General features: G+C 38.7%; 1 protein-coding gene across 2 annotated transcripts in view; it reads right to left on the bottom strand.

Moving 5' to 3' along the window:
- PDE7B (phosphodiesterase 7B) overlaps positions 1 to 19,898 on the bottom strand; it is a 292,124-nt gene that overhangs the window by 34,976 nt on the left and 237,250 nt on the right. For both annotated transcript variants that reach the window (XM_045843704.1, XM_045843703.1), the window contains 3 exons: positions 4,460 to 4,611; positions 1,859 to 1,922; positions 361 to 456 (listed from right to left, as the gene is read on the bottom strand). In XM_045843704.1, coding sequence (XP_045699660.1) covers positions 361 to 456; positions 1,859 to 1,922; positions 4,460 to 4,611 — 312 coding nt within the window. The remainder of the gene's footprint in view (positions 1 to 360; positions 457 to 1,858; positions 1,923 to 4,459; positions 4,612 to 19,898) is intronic.

Raw genomic sequence — 19,898 nt, 5'->3', positions numbered from 1 at the left:
AATCTATTGAAGATATTTAACAATTCATGTCTGTATTAGGATTATTTGAGGCATACATATCTTACTGGAGTTTTGTTGATATGTGAATAGATCAGTAACTTCTCTGACTACATGCTCTTGTCCATTTTCTTTGTATAGTCTTTACCTACTGCAAGCAGAACTAATTAAGGAAATGACCTGTCAGTGATTTAAATGGGTAAACCGTAGATTAAAATTAAGATGAGATAATTTAAAATTAATACGAAGTCTTCCTCTACCATGCTCTGACTCCTGCCAGTTTATATTAAAGAATATTGTGGACTGTCATTACTGAGGGGAAAGGAGGTAGGAAGGTGAACCACAGTAATGAAAAAGACTTACCTAAAAACCTGTGTAAGGTCACCATGTCTAACTTGAAATGCTGAATGAGTCCATGGATGTTGAAGAGGTGGCAGAGCAGTGTTACCAGGCTGTTTCCTGGTGGGAGACAGTCACCCATCGTGACTCGTTTTTAGGACCATAAAATTATCAAGATTGACAATAGGATCAAAAGTTTCTGTAATGAAAGGTCTCTGGTAGGATCATTTATTTTGTCCTTTAAGTTTGAAATTATTAAAGTGTAAAAGATATTACTATGATCCGATCCCAGGTTTTCTCTTTATTGTACCAGTAAAATTAGTTCAGATCTTGTCCCTACACCAGAGGCAATGAGTTATTAGCAACATTAAGAGTTATAAGAAATTATAAGGAATCTGCCTATTTTAGTATCAACCAAGATTAGCTTGACCATGAGATTTTATAACTCAAGCTGGCAGACAGCAAAATTGAAGCTACAATAACATGTAAACATTGAAGGAATATTATTTATTAAAGAAAAATGATTTCAAATTTTAAAAGCATTATAGAGTTTATGAAAGACTGCAGAATCGACCAAGAAGACTGCATGTCTTAAGTGAAAAACAAAGTGTTGCCTAAGCATACCTCCCAGGGTGCCTGATTCTGTTTCTGCAGCTTTCATGGTCTTTGAGCTATTTCACAACGAAGTTGTAGCTAACTGATAGTATTTCAAGTGACTCTTGTCCATATACACGCAACCAAAATTACTCAGATGGAAATACAATTGATTTCCTTCTCCCAGCTTTATAGCTATTTATATATTCATGTAAGTGTTTCTTACTGCTTATATGTGTGGGGTTCTTCGAATTCTCCTTTGAAAGATTTGTAGCATCTTACTGAATCTCTAATTAATTGAGTTAAATAAATCTTTAACATATGCTCATTGTATATTTCTGTGAGAATCATGATTATACTCCCTTTTGGACAAAAACCATTGAACAAAAAAATTTAAAAGTACAACTAATGAGAATATTTTCTTTCCTTTCAGCTGCAGCCTCAGCTTTTACACTCTATCCTCAGCAATTGCTTTCTGCTGATGATGCCAAACATACGTGATCAATACCCACAACAGGGCACATTTGACTCACTTAATAAAAGTGCACACACACCTGCCCTGCAAGAGTCAGGACCAATCAGATGAGCTTTTGTGTTTCTAATTTTCATTGACTGACAATGAACTTCCTCCTTTTGTATGTGGCCAAATTACTCTGCAAGGACAGAATCTAATCTGTGGTTTTCAAATTCCTTTGGGATCATCAAGGCCAGAAGGAAACGGCCTTAAGATTTTAAGGCTGAATTCTGTCTTTATTTTTCATGTCAACTAATTTTCCTTTGCCCTGGTCCTTCTTGCGTGGCTGTAGACTTATGAAAGTGGGGAAAGAAGGAAAGAGAAATGACAATGTTTAAAAATAAATGTTGCTTTCATGAAATTAATCCCTTTTCATGGTGCATATTTTAGTGTGAATTCTTTTGGGTGACTTACCATTTGTCAAGCGGTCAAACAAGAAAATGTCAAAATCCCACGTTCCCACTTTGGAGAGCATATGCTGGAAAGGCAAACAAAAAACCACTCAAATGAATCATATCAGAGACTCCGACATTCACTTTGAGACAGAGTGAATTAAACAATTAAAAAGCTGAAAATACAGTAGCATTCTATTATCTCTGTACAACTGGTGTGTAGTAAAAGAAATCTTACTCTACTGACTAATAAAAACAGTGTAGAAGGGACAGACTCAGGGATCAGACTGCCTGGTCTGATGTCAACCACACCCCCTACTGGCTGTGGTACTTTGGGCAAGTTCCTTAACCTCTCTGTAACTCAGTCTCCTGATTTGAAAAATGTGGGTGATAGTAATACTTCAGAGGGTTGTTGTGAGGATTAAATAAGGTAACAGAGTGTAAGTAAACATAAATGTATGTAATACAAGTGCTTAGAACAGTGCTTGTACATAACAACACACATGCTAGATATCTGTTAAAATTATAGTTTAGTAAAGTCTCTACATCATAAACCATTGTTCACTTAAGGCAGGTTTACAACAAATTTTAATTAAATGAAGTCAAAATGATTGCTGAGTTCATTATTTGGGTCAGTGTGGGACTAAAGGTGAACTCTGCCCTCAATAGATGGCTTATCTCCATATTTAGCTCTTTTTCTGGAGTTTTGATCTGTTTTTCCCTTTGGGCCATGTTTCTTTGTATCCTTGTTTTGGCAGCTTCCCTGTGTTTGTTTCTATGTATTAGGTAGAACTGCTTTGACTTCATGTCTTGGCAGTAGCCTAATGTAGTAGGTGTCCTGTAGGGTCCAGTGGCACAGCCTCCCCCATCACCTAAGCTGGGTACTTGGGGTCACCTTCTGGGTGGGCTTGAGTACACCTTCCTCTTGTAGTTGAGCCTTGGCTACTGTTGACAGATCTATGCGAGGGGATTTACCCAGGCCAGTCAGCTGCAAGGACTGGCTGTGACCACTGACCACCATCCTCCACCCTCCATGGAGGATCAGGTGAGCAGGGGCAGGGTGGAGGTGCTCTAATGTGGTCTGTAGCTATCCACTAGGTACACTAGCCCTGGAGTTTCCTGGATGGTGCAGGCCAAGGTCAGCCTCAACCTGTGTTTTGCCCAGGGCCGCCCTGTCTGAGCTATAAAGCAATCTGTGATGGAGGAGAATGCGAGCTGTGAATCTAGGCTGATTGCTGCTAGTGCTGGTCCTGAGGCTATTGAGGCTGGCTGTTGGTCATTTGAGAGAGTTTAGGAAGTTGAGAAGCAGGAACCAAGACCAGCCATTCATATGGTAAAGCAGGTTGGATGGGCCCATAAATTGGATGGTGTGCAGTCTCTGGGAATCTCCCAGGCAGACCAAACAGTGTTAGCCAGGTTGATGGGGTCTCAGATATGGCACCAGCTTGGCAGCTCTGTGGCTCTGTCGGGGGAGGATTTAGAAAAGAGGCAATGGCCTCTGCTTGCCTTGATGCCAAATACTTCAGTTTTTCCCAGTATGCCACTGATGCCTTTCAAGCTACTACCCAGGTGCTGGAACTCAGAAGGTAAGTAGGTGAGTAGGTGAGTCCATGGGTGGGTTCTCTAAGGGGAACTGCTTGGGACTCCAGAAGTTTCTTCCACTGACTTAATCCCCACTGGTTTTTGCAGCCAGAACTTGTGGGGACTTACCTTCTTGGCCCTGGAACCCTGGGCTGGGGTACCTGGTGCTGGGCTGGGACTCCTCACTCCTGAGCTATCCCTCCTGAATTTTTATCCACCACACATGAGTGAGGGAGAAGCCTGTTCCACGTCTGGACCCCTCCTACCAGTCTGGATGGACGTGGTTTCTTAAATCTGTAAGTTGTCAGACTTCCATTCAACTCAATTTCTGATGGTTCTGTGTGATGGTTGTTCTATATTTCCATTGTAATTTTAATGTGGTTGTGCAAAGAGGTGAGCCATGTCTGCCTACGCTGCCATCGTGAATGGAAGTTGCAATTTAATTCTGAAATTTAAGTTCCTTTGGCAATTTGGTGTAGAGATAGCCTGTGAATTAATATTTTTAGATCACTGCACATTAATTTCTACCCTGTTAGACCAATGAATTGCAAACATTACTGTAAACTTAGTAAAAATTACTGAAATGAATTAAAAATTATAAAAAGGATAATGCATCACATTGCTAGCTTTAAATGGAAAGGTGGATAATTACTGCATTAATTTTACTGTAGCTATTACAATGAGATAATTCAGTGGGTTAAAAATTCAGTTATTTTCTCATTATTAATCAATCAGTCAAAAATTTTACTCTTCATACTGTTCTGCAAATATGTTTGGTACATTTATAAAAATGAAAATAGCTAGGTATGAATATATTAGGCATGTAAACATGCTTTATCTCATTTAATCTCTGCATTGCCCCATGAGGTATGTAGTTCTAATAATTGCATTTTGTACTAGTGAAAAGGTCCAGACATGTTGAGTAACTAGCCAGAGTCACAGAGCATCTCAGGATCCGGAGTAGGACTCAACCCTACTACCAGTGGAAGCGCATGCTCTTGGCTACTGGCCTCTGGGAGGTGCAGAGGGGTAGCTGGCTTACCCTTGCTTGTCCAAGATAGTCTTCATCCAGCAGGTGGAGAGAGGCTTGTGGTATAATTCCACGAGGCAGCCTCGATGCATGGAAGTATCTCTGAAAGCTTAGCAGTCTTTTCACCTTTTTCTTGGTGCCAAATTCCCCTGAGTTTGCTGTATCTGTGGAAAATACTCAAATTCAGAAATTACAAATGTAAAAAGCTCTATTTTCTCCATTATGTAAAAATACAATGTATTATAAGAGAAATTTTAAAGATGCTCTCAATGCATTCTTAAATATAGTCTATTTAATTCTATGTCTGCAATTCTTCTGGAACAAAACATAGTATTTCTTCTACATTATATTTATTAAAATATTGAGATATTTTTGAATGTAATTTTGGAAGACAAAGTATATGAATTAAAACTACATTTTCTTTTAAGGGTGCTGATATACTTAGTAAGTGAAATCCACATGCTTCTGCAGGCACTTGAAGGAACAATTAAGCTTTTTTCTGCTCTATGAGAACCAATGGTCCAAAATTTAGATCACCTTCTCATCCTACATTCCCTCTAGTCTGAGCAAATCCTTCACCTGAATTAGAAGAGTTGAGAATACACTAGCTTAGGCACGAGGGAATATTACCTAATGTTCCAAGAACATCAGTGGCAAAGGAACCCATAATCTCAGCCTAAAAGTGACCTACATTCCCCTGACGTGAAGCAGACAGGGTGTTTACTTTCTAATGGAGTATATTCTCCTTTGCTAGTGGCCACAAAAGTCTGACCCTGTCAGTAGAGGTATTTTGATACTCATGTCACAGGTACCTTTCATAACTTGACTGTTGACATCGTGGAGGCTGTCCCGAAATACCCCAAGCACATTATTTGAATGCCTGTCAAGGGATGTCTTGTCTCAGCTGAAATTCTGTGAATCACTGTAGGGCCACGTAAATGACATCTGCTGCCAATTTTGGATCTGGAGTCAATTGAACAGTCTAGTAGGAAAGCGTACTATTTATATATAAAGAAATATTGGTGTCTCTCCTGCCTCTCCCCATCTCCCCTTGTCCTCTGAACTCAGAGTCAGAGTGGATGCCAGAAGTAGAGGAAACAGTGGTCAGGGGCCTCCTCAGCCATGTGGCAGGCAGCCCCCCCTGCCAGTGAGTGTGTGACCACCATCAGTTCTTTACTTAGGTTGCGTTATGCATGCAGAGGTGTAATTCAGGGCAGACAAAACCTCCTGTTCTCTCGACACGCTGCCTGATTTACTTTTTAAAAAATGAATCTAGATTTCCTGTGTGGAAAGAGACAGACAAGTCCATGTGGAAATAAGAGGAGTATAATGAAAGCTGGGTGTCCAGGCACATACCCGTATTAAAAACGGCATACATGGACTCAGTTCTGTTAGTGGGTTCTCACTCCTTTGTATCAGTTTATCAAGTCAAAAGTGCAGGATAAAGGGATTGATTCAGTTATTTAAAAAATACATCTTTAATGTTACTAAGGGACAGGCACTATTCTAGATACTTGATGAGATCCTTCAGTTCTAGATCCCCCAGTGAGCAAAACAAAAATCCTTGTTCTCGTGAAGTTAACATTCTAGCACGGAGAGACAATAAAAATAAATGTAAAGAAGAAATAATTTATAAAAATGTGTTAGAAGGTGGTAAGTGCAATGGGTAAAGACAAAAGGAAAGCAGGGAATGAGGGATCAGAAGTTCTGTGTTAGGGTAGTTAGGGGGGGCCTAATTAAAGGGTATAATTAATCAAAACTTGAAGTAGATGAGGGAGCTGGCCAAGCAGCCATCTGGGAAGATGCCTTCCACATAAAGTAACCAGCACCACTAACTCTACAGTGGGAAGCATCCCCAGTGAGCTGGCACGAAGGAGGGAGGGGCTGCAGGGTTCCATGGGGATGGGGATGGGAGAAAAATGGGGGAGTAAGGGATGAGGCCTTAGAGCAAAGGCAGGGACATGAGAATTATACAGGGCCCTGTAGGCCACTGGAAGAGCCTGGGCTGTGCTCTGAGTAAAACGTTGAACAACTACAAAGTTTTGAGCAAAAGGGTGATATGATCACACATACCTTTAAAATGGGTCATCTTGGCTTCTGTGTTGAGAGCAAGTTTTGATGTAATAAGACCTGTTAATGAGGCCACTGAAATAGTCCAGGTAAGAGATTATGGCTGCTCACACTATGGGGGAGTTGTGAAGGGGGTAGGAAAGGGATCCTGAATACATTCTGGGTGCCTCCAAGTTTTTTGGCCTGAGTGACCCAGATAATGGAGCTGCCATCACCAGAGACAGGAAAGGCTGCAGGTGGAGCAGGTGTGGAATGGATTTCAGTTTTGCATATGGTGAAGTTAGAAGTCTATTGGAAAATGTGGTGAAGCTGTCAAGTAGAAATAAGTGGCTGTAAAATCCAGAGCCTGGGGAAGAAGACCAGGTTAGAAACACAAATTTAGGAGTTGTCAGATGAGATTAGCTAGGGAATGAGTGCAGACACAGATGAGAAAAGCACTCAAGTCTGAATTCGGCAGTGCTTCAGCTGTAGAGGGTGTGGAAGGAGTAGAAAAGATCAAGAGACTGAGGAGTACCCACGGGAATGGAGAACAACCAAGAGAGTATCATTACTTGGAAGACTAGGGAAGACAATGTTGTGAGGAGGAACATGTGGTCCTCTGTCTCAAGTGTTACTAACAGGTCAAGTACAATGAAGACTGAGCATTGATCATTGGCATATAAATGTCAAAATTCATTGAACTATGCATTTAAAAGAACACATTTTGTTGTATGCCTAGAAGTAACAACACCCTAGTAGACAAGCATATCTAGCACTCAGATTTTGTTTTTTAAAATACAATTTCTCACTAAATGAAACCACCGTCTTGGAAAAATGGCTGAATCTGGGGCTGGGGCAGACAAAGAGCAAGATGAACTGTGACTTCTTGTTATGCCAGAAAATAAGGGAGAGCTCAAATAATGATGAGATCTCATTTAAAAGTGACAGAGGAGACAACTTGAGGGGGTTCTTCTGAGAAAATATGGGAAAATTGGAACATCCAAATGGAAGCATGGATCATAAACCATTGACTGAAAGAGTCCACAAGTCCATAATGTTAGTAAGCAAGCAAGTAAGTAAGTAAATAATGAGAAAGGAAAGTTCTTTCTTTCAGAGAGTACCAACCAGTTACGTAAATAAAATTTATAGACTTAGAAAATTACCATTTTTCAAATTTCATAGTAATAACTGATTCAAATCAGAATCATCAATGGGCATTAAAATTATTAAGTAAGAGTTTAAGAAGCAACAAGAAATTTTATTGTATTGAAATATCTTCTCCTCCAGATGACATATTCATTAGAAAGAATAAAAAGTAGCAGCCATCTCAGATTGCTTTATAGCTGAGGCAGCGTGGCCCTGGGAAAAACACAGGTGGAAGCTGGCCTTTTCCTGCACCACTTAGGAAACCCCAGAGCCTGAGTACCCGGGGGCAGCTATAGATCATGGTGGAGCACCACCACACTGCCCCTGCACAGCTGATACTCCATGGAGGGTGGAGGATGGTGGTAAGTGGTCACAGCCAGTTCTTACAGCTGAATGGCCTGGGTAAATCCCTCCCATAGATCTGTCAACAGTAGCCAAGGCTCAACTACAAGAGGAGGATTACTCAGCCCACACAAATGGTGCACTTCAAGTACCCAGCTTGGGTGATAGGGGATGCTGTGCCACTGGACCCTACGGGACACCTACTACATTAGGCCACACTGTCAAGACACAGAGTCAAATGAACTATACCTAATACATAGAAATAAACACAGGGAGGCTGCCAAAACAAGGAGACAAAGAAATATGGCCCCAAGGAAAGAATAGATCAAAACTATAGAAAAGGAGCTTAAGGAAATGAAGATAAGCCATCTATCAGAAGCAGAGTTCAAAACACTGGTTTATAAAAATGCAAAACACTGGTTATATATATATAAAGAAACTTAATGAGGACCTTGACAGCATAAAAAAAATCTAGTCAGAATGAAGGATACACTAATTGAAATAAAGAACAGTTTACAGGGAAACAACAGTTGAGTGGATGAAGCTGAGAATCAAATCAATGATATGGAACATAAAGAAGCAAAAAACAACCACTCAGAGAAACAAGAATAAAAAATAGTCCCCCCAAAATGAGGGCAGTATAAGCAGCCTCTGGGACAACTTTAAGCATTCCAACATTTACCTCATAAGGGTACCAGAAGGAGAAGAGAAAGAGCAAGAAATTGGAAATCTATTTGAAAAATATAATGAAAAAAAAAACTTCCTTGATTTGGTGAAGGAAATAGACATGCAAGTCCAGGAAGCACAGAGAGTCCCAAATAAGATGGATGCCAAGAGGCCCATTCCAAGACACATATAATTAAAATGCCAAAGGTTAAAGATAAAGAGAGAATCTTAAAAGCAGCAAGAGAAAAGAAGTGAGTTACCTACAGGAGAGCTCCCATAATACTATCAGCTGATTTCTCAAAATCAACTTTGCAGGCCAGAAGGGATTGGCAAGAAATATTCCAAGTCACAAAAAGCAGGGAACCTATAGCCAAGATTGCTCTACCCAGCAAAACTATCATTTAGAATCAAAGGGCAGATGAAGAGCTTCCCAGACATGAAAAAACTAAAGGAGTTCATCATCACCAAACCATTATTACATGCAATGTTAAGGGGACTTATGAATAAGAAGAAGATTCAAACTATGAACAATAAAATACCAAAAAAATACAAATCTATCAACAGTTGAATCTAAAAAACAAATTAAGCGAACAAGAAGAACAGGGATGGAATCATGGATACAGAGAGTGTTTTGATGGTTGCCAGATGGGAGCGGGGTATGGGGGAATGAGTGAAGAGGCAAGGGGATTAAGAAGTACAAATAAGAAGTTACAGAGTAGCCATTGGGATGTAAAGTACAGTGTAGGAAATGATGTAGCCAAAGAAGTTATGCATATGACCCATGAACATGAAAAATGGAGAGGAATTGCCTGGGGGAGTGGGGGGTACTGGGTGGAGGAAGGCAAAGGGAGAAAAATCAGGACAACTATAATAGCATAATCAATGAAATATAATTTTAAAAAGGTAGCATATATTATACTATTTACACCAATATTTCCTAAGCTACTAAAGCAGACCATGACAACGCTATATAGCACATCTATCTGGGTATTCTTTAATAGACAAAAAGTAATTCTTAAGTGATGCTTGATAGCCATGTATGAAAAAACAGGGCTTAATTTTCTTATTTGTGGACATATATAAAAAATGAAAAAAATTCCTCAAGGCAGCTCTCTATAGGGGAAGAACATTCAATAATGCAAAACCAAATTTATTTAAAGCAACATTAATAACTTTTTTAATCAACTGTAATATAGGGTGTACTATGTGCTATATGAAAAAATGAAAAACTAGCTGATAAGAAGGTGAAGGTACATTTGGGAGAAAAATCCATATAAGAAGCAATCTGTGAATCATAGTCATAAACACTGCTTTTTGAAGTGTTACAGTGTGTTATAACATTATGAATAAGATCTGATACATTTGTTTCCGAAGAACTTTCAGTGAATAGCTAGTATATTTACATTTATAATTAGATACAATATATATTTCTGAATGGAAATTTAAATGATTAGCTAAGCTAAATTTTATAGATAGCTCACCTAAATTCAGCTTGTGAAAATTTAGTCTTAACAATGTGACTAATAATAAAATACTGAGTTTATTTAATGACTTTATATAATTAAAAATCATATTTAAAGGCATTCAAAATTATCCTAATGGTGCTTTTTATTTGGATTTTATTGTCCTATGGGCTATGGATCTCCAAATTCTCATTTGGAATAGTTATACAATAGTGCTTCAGAATGTTTTGTTGCCTAATCTATGTGTGCATTGACCCTAACTGTAAAATTCATCTTCTGCTTACTTGTTCTTTTATGATTTTCACAAATATGTGCATATTAACACATTTCTGTACTATTTAGACACTAATTTTAAGGTTATAAAGTTTATATTGGCATGACCAGTATGGTAATTTAAAAATTCACAAGTTGGGGTTGGCTTAAATGCAAAAAATGCTAATAAAATTTATTTTCATTTTGAGAACCTTCTTTATGACATATTCTCTTTACAAGGGCTAATAAACTCTGGCACCAGGAGAAACCTTAAATGTAGAATAAATACCTGGGATAAAAAAAGCTGTAAGCACATGTATACGATGAGGCAATTTCTGTCAACTGTGTATCTGGCTCCTTCAGCAAGGTCTGTAGCCATTGTTTCCAGAATTTGAATCATTAGTGATTGGTGCAGAACTAGCTCAGGTGATACCATGAATAAAGAAAACCTTTATATTTAAGGGAGCAGAATTTACTTCAAATAAGCATGATGACCCAACTGTATAAACCCAATGTGAATACATTCAGAGCATTAATGCAACTGAATCTTTAAAATAATATGTTATTAATAAATGCCCTACTCTGATAATTATTGCACTAATAATTATTATAATACATTATTGTGTGTTATAATAATTATATGATAATTATAATAAAATTCCTTGTTTGGGTTCATGGTTATTCATATGCTTTGTTTATTTTCACAAAATTTTTCATGTCTTGTGCTATAGGTGTTGGTATAAGTAACTTGTTACTCCCCGAGGTCAGAAACCATCGTATCCAACTTTGTAACCCCTGTGTCTAGTGCCTACTTTTATACATAATGAGAACCTCACATGAAATTTGTTGATTTAATTTGAATAAATTCTCTCAATTAGTTTACAGAAATATGATAACCAAATGTCATTTTAAAATAATAAGCCAATTTATAAAGTACAAGATGGTTAAACTTACACGGTAGTTTTGAAATCATTTTCTCAAACTCCCAAATGGAGTTCCAGGGCACAGGTCCTCCTGCCGCCACTGTTTGCCATGACTGACCCTCCCACCCCTGATAACACTCAGCTGTGCCTGCATGATTGCAAATTCACTCTTATTTACACGTCTGACTCTCCTATTAGGCTGTAAGTTCTTGGAGGCCAGATTCCTGCTAGTTTTCTTTGAATTTCCACAATATCCTGCAAGTTAGAGGTGTTAAATGCATGATGGCAGAATTAAATAACTTTCCTATGTGTGTGCTCCAGTTCTAAGTTCAAGAATGATGAATCCTGGAGAAATCAGGATGAAATTCTAGTTTTAAAGATGCAATCTTTAAAAAGATGATAAAAATTAATTAGTTTGATTTTAAGTGTAATGATTCCAGTGCTCAGAGCTCACCTTTCACACAGTTAAATCTCTCTTGACATTAGAGTCTCCTTTTATTCATAAAATTAACTAGCTGCTAAAAAGCCATTTACAATATAGGAATGGTATTATGATATTGATACATGATGTTATTTACTTTTTCTTTTTTTTTTTGGCTTGACCAAGTTTCTTTCTTTTTTAAAAAGATTTTATTTATTTATTTTTAGAGAGGGGAAAAGAAGAAGGAAGAGAGAGAGAGAGAGGGAAACATCAATCAGTTGCCCATCACACACATGACCACCCAGGACTGAATCTGCAACCCAGGCATATGCCCTGAATGGGAATTGAACCAGAGACCTTTACCTAGCAGGATGATTCCCAACCAACTGAGCCACACCAGTTAAGGCAATAAGTGATGTTAAATATAGAAAATCCTATAGACTCTCTCACAAAGCTGTTAGAACTAATAAATTAAATAAAATTGCAGGATGCAAAATCAATACACAAAAGTCTGTTGCATTTCTACATGATAATAATGAAGTATCAGCAAGAAAAGTAAAAAACAATCTCATTTACAATTGCATTAAAAAGAATACAATACCTAGGAATAAATTTAATCAAGGAGGTGAAAAACCTGTGTGGAAATACAGTCTGTGTTCATGGACTGGAAGAAATAATATTATTAAAATGTCTATACTACCTAAAGCGATCTACAGATTCAATGCAATCTCTATCAAAATCCTGATGGCATTTTTCATAGAAATAGAACAAATAATCCTAAAATTTGCATGGATCCACAAAAGATCCTACATAGCCAAAGTGCCCTTGAGAAATAAGAACAAAGATGGGGACATTATACTCCCTGATTTCAAACTATATTCCAAAGCTATAGTAATTAAAATAGTGTAGTATTGGCATAAAAACAGACACATAGAATAAAGAGCCTAGAAATAAACCCACACATATATGATCAATTAACTTATGAAAAAGGAGCCAAGAATATACAATGGAGGAAGGACAGCCTCTTCAATAAGTGGTTAGAACACTGGACAGACACATGAAAAAGAATAAAACTGGACCACTATCTTACACCACACACACAACTTAATTCAAAATGGATTAAAGACTTAAACATAAAACCTGAAACCATAAAAACTCTTAGACAAAAACATAGGTGGTAAGTTCCTTTATATAGATCTTAGGGATAATTTTCTGAATCTGACACCAAAAGCAAAGGCAACAGAGACAAATATAAAAACAAATAAGACTACATCAAACTAAAAAGCTTCTCCACAGCAAAGGCAACTATCAATAAAATGAAAAGGCAACCTACTGAATAGAAAATATTTGCAAATCAGACTTCTGATGAGTTAAAAGGAGCTAAGAAGTTACGTTCTCTAAATTCAGGCATTGAATAAAGATGTGTTAACTCCCCATGTCATTAGCTCTTCTATGTAAATACTCATGACTTCTTGATGGCTGTCACTGGAAGAGGAGTTTTGCTTCAACGCTGCCATGGAGTGGGAGGACGAGGATGAAAAAGAAAGTCTTTAAGGCAGGGTAAATTGTTTCTCTAGTTCTACTTTTTAACATATGTAGTTCTTCAGCTGACATTTCTCTTTTATGTTCTCGACAGCGAAGAGAAAACCAACATGGCTGATATGAGTCATAGAACAGAATGGACTCCTTCCTAGCTCACTGCGCGCGCACCTGCTACATCAGCGCTGGGAAGCACGCCCCAGAAGTGAAGAGGGTCAAAATCTTTGTCCTCGACCACCCAAAGCACTGCTTTTTGGAAAACGTGCTGTTTTTAGCCTATTGTTTTGCCTGATATAAAACCTATTCCTACCCATGGATTATGAATCTCTAAATTCTGGTGTTCGGGGATGGTTGAAAAACTATTTCCTTTTTGTAAGGAGGGGAAAAGGCTTTAAAAATAAGCTCTTAAGACTTTTCTGGGCAACAGAGAGGTTTTTCAAAATCCCAGTTTGAATGAAATTTAAATGAATTAGTGAGAAGCAGATCAAATTTCCTCAGTCCTAAAGAAGAAATGTATGCCAGGCACAGTGTGGTTTTATTGAACCCTCCGCTTTTCAGAGTTTGAAATGTTTAGCAAATCCCGAGTTTTGAGGGCAATGGTTTGTGGTGAGCAAATTGAGATGACCAAACCTTCAGTTGATTCTAAGTCTCCAGAGGTTAAAAACTGCTGCATTAACTCCCTAGTTCTCAGCATATATTTAAAATAAGTGTGGCCTTTTATCTGGAGATATGTGTGGATTGCTATAGTTCACTACAAAATTCCAGATGTGTGTTGTAATATACACGATCCCCTTTCACTCCGTCTGCTGGTTCCGCACTCCCCCACCCCAGGATAATGGACTAACCCTTTGATTGCCTCCAGTTGTCCCCTCCACTCCATCTCACCTACCACTGACAGATTTATTCCTCAGACACAACTTCCATCATGTCAGCCCTCTGCTCCAAATTCCTCAATGGCTCCCCAATGTCTACTTAGTTCCATTTATATTATTAATTCTGATATTCATGGCCCTCCACAATGTGATGCCAACTTATTTTTCCATTTTTTTTTCTCCCACCAGTTCCCTTGCAGATGAATAAGTCTCTGTTCTTGCTGGTTTTTCTCCCCACATCCTGCATGTTTTTCTTCTTCTCTACTGATTCCCACATTCCTTTTCAATCGGATATTGTCTCTACCTGTTGAAATGCCATCCACCCTTCAATAGCTCACCTCAAGTATTTCCTCCTCACCTCCCAGTCAGATCCTTCTGGGAGTCCTCCTAACACTTCGTGATCAGTATCACAGTAGCTGGTGTTCTCAGCTCTCCTACTACGCAGCACACTATTGTATACTGTATTGGAGCAGGACCACTTTTATATAAGTATAGTGCCTGTTTTAGAAGATGTTTATTGAATTCAGGAATGAAGGTATGAGGTGATTACTGAATGAGATATAGGCTTTTTATTTTTCCTGCCAACCACAGCACATTACCTTTCTCCTGGTAGGTAATACCATGGAATTTTTGAATTGAATGAATTGTCCAGAACAGGGGAAGATTCATTCATCTAATACAATAGATAAGAAGGGTATGAGCCCCTAGGGAGAATAATTTGAATTCCCATTTGTTTTCTAAATCTGATGGATTTTCTAAAGTGATTATAAGTGTATCTTTAGCATGGGATAGATTAATACAAAGTGTAACCTTTGGAAAAGTTATGGATAAAAATATATATCTCCAAAAACATTCAGAAAGCATCCTTTATGTCCTAGTTTTTGGAAAGGAAGTACATTGTAAGTGAATGGCTTTCTCTGTGTAGGTTACAAAGGCTGCTTGAATTATATTTCACCTGAGTGAATCCTCTGATTTTATGGATTGGAACAAGTGGTTGGAGTACACTACTTCCACCCCAGTTCATCAGAGAACTTGAGATGTTTAATCATACATTGAGGTTTGTCTCTTATGGCCTATGTTTCTCTGCGGGTTATAGTGGCGCCTTAGCTGTAATCATATCTACAACTCTTGGTAGAGGCAATTCCTAAGGAACAAGCCCCCATTAAGACTCATATCATTAACAGGCCATGGAAAGCTATATATTTTCATGTTGAGTTAGATCACAGAGAGGAAAGAATTGTTTTAATGACTACTGCAGTGTCCACCTGAATGGGTAGTTGAACTGCTCCTAAAGAGGTAACTGAGCTACTTAATCTAGAACAAAAATAAGTGGCCTCTCCGTCTACTTATTCCATCTATAGCAAGGACAGGGCTTGGAACTAGGGTGATGGAACTAAGAAATATCAAGGACCTACTATGTATGCCTACATTTGTCATCCCATTTAATTTTCATAAAAGTGGATGTTAGGAAGTTGGTATTAATAGGTACATTTTACTGATGAAGAAATGAATTGGAAAGGTTTAGTAATTTACCCAAAATTACACAACCAGTAAGTAGCAGAGCAGGGTATAGAACCCAGGTCTATCTGATCTTGAAGATGATGCTCTGTTCATTACATCCTGATCTTTATAGGAAAGGACAAAGAGTAGGGGACAGGTGGAAAGTTCAAAAGAGAACCGCATTTTCCCTGGGCTACAGTGATAAATCAGTAAGTAAGGAATCTCAGATTCCTTTCCTTTAAAAAAGTATGGTATAACTAAAACAATAAAAAGAAATTTTAATATCATTGATTAATAGAGTATTTAAAAAATCAACAAAGTAAAGATTTAACTAGAACAAAATCCAGTGAAATAACTATAGTAAAATTTGGAAGTGATTCCCTGTATGTAACTTTCCTGTTTCTCTTACTAAATGTACACATGGAATATTAGGAGGTGAATAATAAATCGCTCGTGGGTTTTAAAATTGAAACCACATGTATTACTGACACTGACTTAATGTGACTTGATTATTATGTTATTGTACAAAGACAGTCGCAGACGTTGGTTAGTACCTCAAGCTCTGGAAAAGACAAACATTTTTGTTGTGTACACAGAGCAGAGCAGCAGTTTCTGGGGAAGGGAAAGAGTGGGAGGTACTTGGGCAAACAGGCTGCTCAAAATAAAACTGCTACAGGATGCACACAGGCCTTGTGTTTAACCATTTTGAAGCCAAGATTGCAAGTCACATAAGGTTTTACCTCAAGGGCGACTGCTGATTGAGATGCGGCCTGAGCACATAATCCTACTGTGTGGCCCACATTCTTTTCCTTCTTTTTTCTCTCTCTCTTCTGTAAATAGAACTTCTAATTATTTTTATAAGGTTAAATGACATTCTAATCAGGGATGGTTATCTAATAAGTACGAAATATTATTTGGTAGCTCTAAAGGAATGAAACTGAAGCGCTTTTGGCTTGATGGCTATTTGTTCTTTCTGAATCTCTCTTGGTGCTTAGATGTAAGCAGAGTGGTAAATACCAGGAAAGTCCCACCTGGAAATGCTCATTGAGTACCTACTCTGTGCAAGGTGCTCAGCCACGGTAGATGTCTGCTCTCTGTGTGCTTGAACACACAGAAGTTTTAAGGCAGTGTTTCTGCCCTCAGCCATCTAGAGGAAGGTGGTGAAATGGACTCCTGACTGTTTTTACTACTTTTCATTCTACTTCGGCTCTGATGGGTAAAGGGATATTTTAGTACAAAAATGCCTAGAAGTTATCATATAAAGTGGAAAATGTGAGCAAGAGGAAGATCATTTGTCTGGTGGGCTCTACACTCAAAAATGTGGTGATTCACTTTGCCTCTTGCCCTTGATGTGCCTGGTGTGTCTGCAGAGGATGTGGCAGAGTGGAGGGGGTGAGAGAACGAGGTAGGAGGAAGGAATGTAGAAGGGAATTCCAAAGAGAAAGGACATACAAGCATGCATCAGAGGTGATCTCTGTACCAATGAAAGCCAATCTGAAAAGAAATGTAAGAAATTTTTTGTGCCACCTTCTGAATCCCATGTGGGTTTGAGATTTGCCACCAGTGAGGCTGTTTTTTTCTGGTAATGAACCGGGTTCCATATGTCCTTCCAGATGAGGTGAAGCCTAGCTACGTCAGGGGTAGAGTGGTCAGTTGGGAATCTGTTCCTATTCTTAGGACTATGGAGAGCATAGATCACTAAAAACAAGCTTATGGAAGCCTGTACTGGAAATAATACAAATGCACACATAACCTGCTAATGCGGGGGAGAGGCATGCTCTAGTAGGAGCTGTGGAGATGCCAATGAAAGGGAGGGGAAGCAGGTAGCATAGACACACACTAAGAGTGTGTAAAGTGTTTGCGTTGAGCTTTCTCTTGCCTTCTTCATCCTAGCTCACTAGCACTGAATTTCTCAGAATGAAGAGTTTAGTTGCTGTGTCTGAAGCAACTGGCAGAGAAGAAGGAAGGCAGAGACTTGGTAGCTATAGAATCAATTCAGCTAAGGACTTGTGAACAACCAAAGATAATTGTCCTCTATTATTTCAGTAGCTTATCCCTTTTCTCTTATCTTTTCTTTCCTCCTTGTTTCATTTCTTTCCTTCTCAAAATATTAACTAAGGGTTTACTTTGGTCCAGGCACTGGGCAATGCTTGGAATACAAAGATAAGGGAGACACAGCCTCTTCCCTCAGAGTTCTCTGTCAAGAAGGGAGCTCACTCCTGTTCCTTGATGGCAGTCATAGCTGAAAATAGTTCCCTGGGTTGGGGGTGGGATGTCTAAACTTTCTTGGGACTTCCACTGCCCTTCCAGCAGACAACTATGTGGCTGGATAACCAAGCAGTACCCTCATGGGGTTTGGATTTTCAAGAGCAGCTAGGGCACCATGATAGTGCTGCCACTCCCCCTGGTGTTTCATGCATCTCCCGGTGGTGGCTGGTACTCTGTGCTGGGCTCCAATCGCACCCCTATCCCAACTTACATTCAACAAAGCAGTTATTCATGCATATCAGAACTGTCACATTTACTTGTCTTTCTTACCCACTAAACTGCTAGTTTGCCTTATTTACATTTTTTAAATCCTTGGTAGTGATATTCTTTGTTGTACACACTAGAATTACTAATTTAAACAAATTAGGTTCTCTCTAGAGCTGAGACAAGTGTTTCTAACTTTTCATTTTTGAAAATAAAGCTCTGTTAGTTATTTTCAATAATTAGCTTTGTGATATAGATTAAGGGGACAGATGTCACATCGTCACTCTGGTAACCTGTGCAGGGCACATTCAACTTGAGCATACATGCTAAGTCAGCTTTCCAAAAGAATGGAAATCCGACTCTCAAAATGCCAGGCCCCAGCTCTTGGTGAAAAGCAAAATCGGGCCAGCTTTTTCAGTGTCTCGGAGAATATCCTCTCGTTAACAACAAATCACAGTCTGCCCCCTTGATGACCTGGTTGGGCTGACAGATTTTGCACTGTGTAAGAAGGAACAGTGAGGAGTGTTCTCTTTGGAGAGTCTCCAGAACTATTCTTCAAACTGTCAAAGTGAACTTCAACAGGGCATGAAGTTCAGAAGTTCCCAAGTTTAAGGTCCCTTACCCTGGAAAGGTGCATGAATTTTCTTTCTTTTTCTTGTATACCCCAATAAATACTGCAGTTGCAAACTTGTCAGCATGACTTGGTCAAAACCCACTGAAATTTAGGGCCAAGAATCTGCTTCTAACGCTATGCTATCAAAATGTGCAGCCTTGGGAGGCTTAGATAATTCAAAAAGTATCTGATTTTCAGTCACCAGATTTCTAGTGATATCAAACTTCAGATTCTTTCAGGAAGCCCAACTCTAAAATATTTTTTTTTATAAGCAATAACATTTTCTTAAATTTACTTTAAGGATTCTTTCATTATTATTATTACTACTACTACTACTACTACTACTACGACTACGACTATGGCTATGACTACTATTATTATTACTACCAATCTGAACCCAACAGAGAAACTTCACAGTTAACAAGCTGTAAACAATAAAACTTTTATAATAGTAATCAAATAGAATATTATTATCATAACTTTAGAAGCCCTATAGTGAACAGTCTTTTTTCTTTAAGATTCTTTAGAACCCAGAGCTGCCACTGATAAGTACAGAGCCCACAGCGGGTTAATAACCATGCATTAGTAATGAGGGACTTAAGAAACACACAAGGCTGAGAGTGCTGTTGGATTTATGAGATCAAATGTTGTCACAATGATGGAAGGGCCCGACTGGAATTCAGTGGAAGAAAGTCAGAGATGCTAGATGTCCTGAAGTGTTTGGGACAATTCTACATATCTAATAGTTGTCTGTATCTCCTTCAACTTTTCAGTGATGTTCAGGCATTCATATCGGTGAAAACCCTGTTTACATAAACCTGGAACCTAACCCTGTTTCCTGGTTTTACATGTAAACACACATTATTCTTTTGCATTATTTTAATACTCTTTTCTTCAGGAATGCAACTCCTGTGCAAATGAAGGGAGGGATGTAATTTTGGCAGGCAGGTGGGGGGCAGTGGCAGTGGAGCCAACTTTATCAGGAGTTGTCCTCCACCTTCGCAAATCACCAGTGGCAAGACTGCTCACGACACCGGGTTGTGTCACTAACACTATGGCCCTGTGTCTGTCTGCATTAGTTGCTGCAGCATTCACAGTGATTCTGCATGCAGCTGCAATGTATGACTGACTACATCATTATGCCTTCCAGGGTGGTCATGCCCCAGCAGTTACCTATTTAAGTCACATATAGC

The sequence above is a fragment of the Phyllostomus hastatus genome, unplaced genomic scaffold, assembly GCF_019186645.2.
Source record: "Phyllostomus hastatus isolate PE091 unplaced genomic scaffold, TTU_PhHast_1.1 phas_contig_40, whole genome shotgun sequence".
Classification (NCBI taxonomy): Eukaryota; Metazoa; Chordata; class Mammalia; order Chiroptera; family Phyllostomidae; genus Phyllostomus; species Phyllostomus hastatus.
The sequence above is the reverse complement of the archived record's forward strand: the minus strand, read 5'-3'. Positions and strand labels throughout refer to the sequence as shown.